The sequence below is a fragment of the Hordeum vulgare genome, chromosome 7H (assembly GCF_904849725.1).
Source record: "Hordeum vulgare subsp. vulgare chromosome 7H, MorexV3_pseudomolecules_assembly, whole genome shotgun sequence".
NCBI lineage: Eukaryota > Viridiplantae > Streptophyta > Magnoliopsida > Poales > Poaceae > Hordeum > Hordeum vulgare.
Genome location: NC_058524.1, coordinates 80,829,675 through 80,833,640, shown reverse-complemented (window position 1 = coordinate 80,833,640; position 3,966 = coordinate 80,829,675). Strand labels below are relative to the sequence as shown.

General features: G+C 50.3%; 1 protein-coding gene across 1 annotated transcript; it reads left to right on the top strand.

The window, feature by feature from the left end:
- The first annotated feature begins 252 nt into the window (after positions 1-252).
- Positions 253-1,422, top strand: LOC123408347 (BTB/POZ and MATH domain-containing protein 1-like). Its single transcript, XM_045101473.1, has one exon. The coding sequence runs from the start codon at positions 253-255 to the stop codon at positions 1,237-1,239; it is 987 nt and encodes a 328-aa protein (XP_044957408.1). The 3' UTR covers positions 1,240-1,422.
- The last annotated feature ends 2,544 nt before the right edge of the window (positions 1,423-3,966 follow it).

Below are 3,966 nucleotides of genomic sequence, written 5' to 3'. Positions count from 1 at the left end.
ACACTATATGCTCACTTACATTACATTTTCGCTTATGGCCTTTTTTGGCTCTTAGATATGAGCATTAATCTGTGGGCTGTGGCAGGTGCAGCGTAAACGTCGTGTATAAACCCAGACGGAGCGCGTGCTGCCTGCGGCATTTGACCGAAACGGCGAGCCAAGGTGTGTGCACTACCGGCTGTTGGGGTCTCCAAGCGTTTCCATCCACTACGACTTGTGGTAAAAGTCTTCTTCCCGTCTGAACCCCACGCCATGGTGGTGGACTCCATTTTCGCAGACTTCATACTCGACCCGAAAAGCGACGTCTATCTCTCACAAACCCTCGGCGCAGGGGAGCACGTCCTGCGCATAGGATGCCACCCGCGCGGGACTGGGCACAGCGCCGACGGCGACCTCTCCGTCGCCCTGCGGCTGCAGAGCAAATCCAGGAGCGTCAAGGCCGAATTCGAGGCCTTCCTGACGGGCGGAGACGACGGCGAACCACCGCTCAAAGCGAAGAGGTCAACGTTTACGCGGGAGAAGGCCCCCGATGACGACGATGTCGGCGTCGACGTCCATGGCTGGTTCCATTTCAGGCGGGGCGACGTGGACTCGCTTTTTGCGGCGCACGGCGCGGCCACGCTGGTGTGTGGGGCCGTGCTGGTGCGCGGGGACGACCCCGTCCCCGTCCCGGCGTCCGACATAGGCGACCACCTCCGGCGCCTGCTCGACCGCGCCGACGGCTCGGACGTCTCCTTCTCGGTCGCCGGCGAGACGTTCCGCGCGCACCGGGCCGTCCTCGCCGCCCGCTCGCCTGTGTTCAGGGCGGAGCTCTTCGGGTCCATGGCGGAGGCCGCGATGCCATGCATCACCCTGCGCGACATCGAGCCGTCAACGTTCAGAGTTCTGCTTCGATTCATGTACACGGACGGACTGCCAACGGAAGAGGAGCTGCCAAGCTCTTCGGAGACAACCGAGCTGTTCCAGCGTGTGCTTGCGGCGGCTGACCGGTACGATTTGGGTAGACTGAAGCTCCTCTGCGCCCAGAGGTTGTGGCAGAGAGTGTCGGTGGAGACGGTCGCTACCACTTTGGGTTACGCTGAAATGCACAGCTGCCCGGAGCTCAAGAAGAGGTGCCTCGACTTCTTCATGGCGGACAAGAACTTCAAGAAGGTGGTGGTGACCGACGGCTACCTCTGGCTGATCCAACGCTTCCCCTCAATTATTTATGATATAAGAGCACGGGTTCATGAGACTTGATTCACGGCAATCTTCATAGCCGTCTTGTCCTAAGTTGACGATCACAAGAATTATTTTTCAAGACTACAGCATTTTCTGTATACCATAGCAACATATATCATCAGATATTTGCAACATTTTCAACTCTGGCCACAACAACATTACATGTTTGCAACATCTGGAACATCCCTATATCACAATAAAAAAAACAGCGGCTTATCGTGCAACAGTTACAACTCATCCAGAGAATAAATAAGCTGTGTGCAACAACCACTTTCTTAAATGCACAACTTATAGATAATGCATTGCAACAAAACAAATTCTTTTTGACAACATATGTTGATTGGACTTTTGATGTTTGAATACTCCTTTTCTATGTGGCTGTAAATTACAGCATTGGACTCAAAACTTGATATCCAAACTAAACCCATATGAGAACCATAGCCTCAAATGTGTGGTATACCATATACCATTTATAAATATATCAAATATTAATGCTAAAAGGGTAAATCCAGTGGGACACATAATCCAGGTTGCTCGAGCCAGTTTGAAGCGCAATTGACTAACCACAAAAGAGAATAATAAACTTTGACATCCGCTCGCATTTCGTCAGACCTAAGCACTTAAGAAATAAAGGAAGAAACTTCACTCACCTCATCGTGCCATCATGTGCCAGGCAAACCACTCTCCCACAATATTAACACTCCATTGAATCTCCCTGTCCGCAGTCTATAAAGAGAGGAGAAACCTCACTCGCCACACCCTACCATGCTTGCCTGCATGACAACAGTCTTGCGACACCCCGACGGTTTCCCCCATTGTGACTTCTGCTCACAGACTGAAGAGAGTAGTATAGTTTTTGAAAAACAAATTATCCATGGGAACACTCTTTAGGACGGGGAATAAAAGTGCAGACCGAGCTAAGATACCGAGATATGAGGGTGAAGTACAATAGGAAAAAGTGTCGACTCGTGGGCATACCTACAACATCCACTCGATGTATGAACACACGAGGCAACACACGGTTGAGAGGAGAGAAGGCATGCGGCCCATTTTGCATAATGCAGGTTGCTCAGGGTTGTGGCAACTCGCGTATGCACCGTTGGGGTTGAACACTTTAGGCGACTCGATAACCAGGCAGACAAACCATGACAAAATAATAAAGATACACCAGATGGGGATGACTCGCGGAGTTGGGGGGGGGGGGGGGGGGTTGACACTCGTTGTTTGGTAGCAACGCTCTACCGTATTTCTTTTACCATTTCTTTTGGGGATTTTGGGTTTCCATCGCTCTTTCTTTCAATTTCCACTTTTCCTCCTTTTTCGTTTGCATTTGCCAATCTTCACTTACCTAGAGATTTGGTTCATGTCGATTATGCGCCACAATTCTATCTACTATTTTTATTTTTTTAGGGGAAAGCCAGTTGGCGCACTTTATTAAATCAAATCAAAGTTACATCATCCATAATGTCTAAAAGGAAAAAAAACTCGGAGGATCACCATCTCAAACAAAACAAGTGTTCGAATCAAAACTACGTCTAGCAAAATTGTGCGCCAATCTATTAGTGTCCTTGGGACAATGAGAGAAGGGGACCTCGCCTATACCACCAGTAGAAAACAAGGCTTTGGTTCGGGCCTGGCCAGCCCATTAGTCCCGGTTCTTCACGAACCGGGACCCATGGGGGGCATTAGACCCGGTTCATGAGCCCAGGGGGCCGGCCGGGGCCTCGTGGGCATTGGTCCCGGTTCGTCTGGACCCATTTGTCCCGATTCTAGGCACGAACCGGGACCAATGGCCCGCGCTCCTAGCCCACATCCATTGGTACCGGTTCGTGCCTTCAACCGGTTTAGAAGGTGGGCTTTAGCCCCGGTTTATGCCACGAACCGGGACAAATAATTTGCCTATATATACTGATCGTCGTGGCAGAGCACTCTGTTTTTTCTGGCTGGCGAGGGGAGGGCATTTGGGTGCTCTAGTTCACCTCCTATGCACATGAGGTGTTCGATGAAATGCCCGAGCCACACTAGTTAAGCTTTCTCCTCTCGAAGCTCGACTTCGGAGCTCCATTTTTCCCGAGATTTGTCTAGATTTAGTGGTTCGTCATGCCCCGTCCCCGTTTTCACCGCTGGGGCACGTCCATGTGTACGTGCGCAAAGTCGTCTGCAAGCTCCTCCGCAGACAGTGAGGTAAGTCGATTTGGATTTTCGCTTGACATTGGATTTGGGGATTTCTCATCTAGGGTTTCGCGGGATGGGCCGTAACAGGCGCCTTTCTGGCTCATAGGTTGATGGATGCGGGATTGTGCAGTTCCAATCCGAGTTTTTCATTCCCAATCCAAGTTTCTACGGCCTTGAGGAGCGCTCGAATCACCGTTGCCCGAGGCATGGGCTAATTCCTGCTCGTCGTGTTTCTTGGGGTGGAGCAAGCACGGGAAGAAGGTTTTTGGGTTGTCCACTCGATGTAATTCCTCAAAACATCATTTGGTACTCTGTTTTCATCGGTTTATTGCAAACTTATGAATTTCACCTAATTATGTGAACTCCGATTTAACAGCTTCCTGATGAGTGTGATTGGGTTGTTTGGATTGACCCCCCTCCGACTGAGCTAGTGGGACAAGCTTTTGAGGAGCTCCATGGTGGCCTTGAACGTAGTTGGATCAAAGCTAGTAGGATGGCGAAGAAGGTTATGGATTTGAACAATGAAAACAAGAAAATGCAATTGAAGTTGAAGAAAAGGAATGAGCTCAT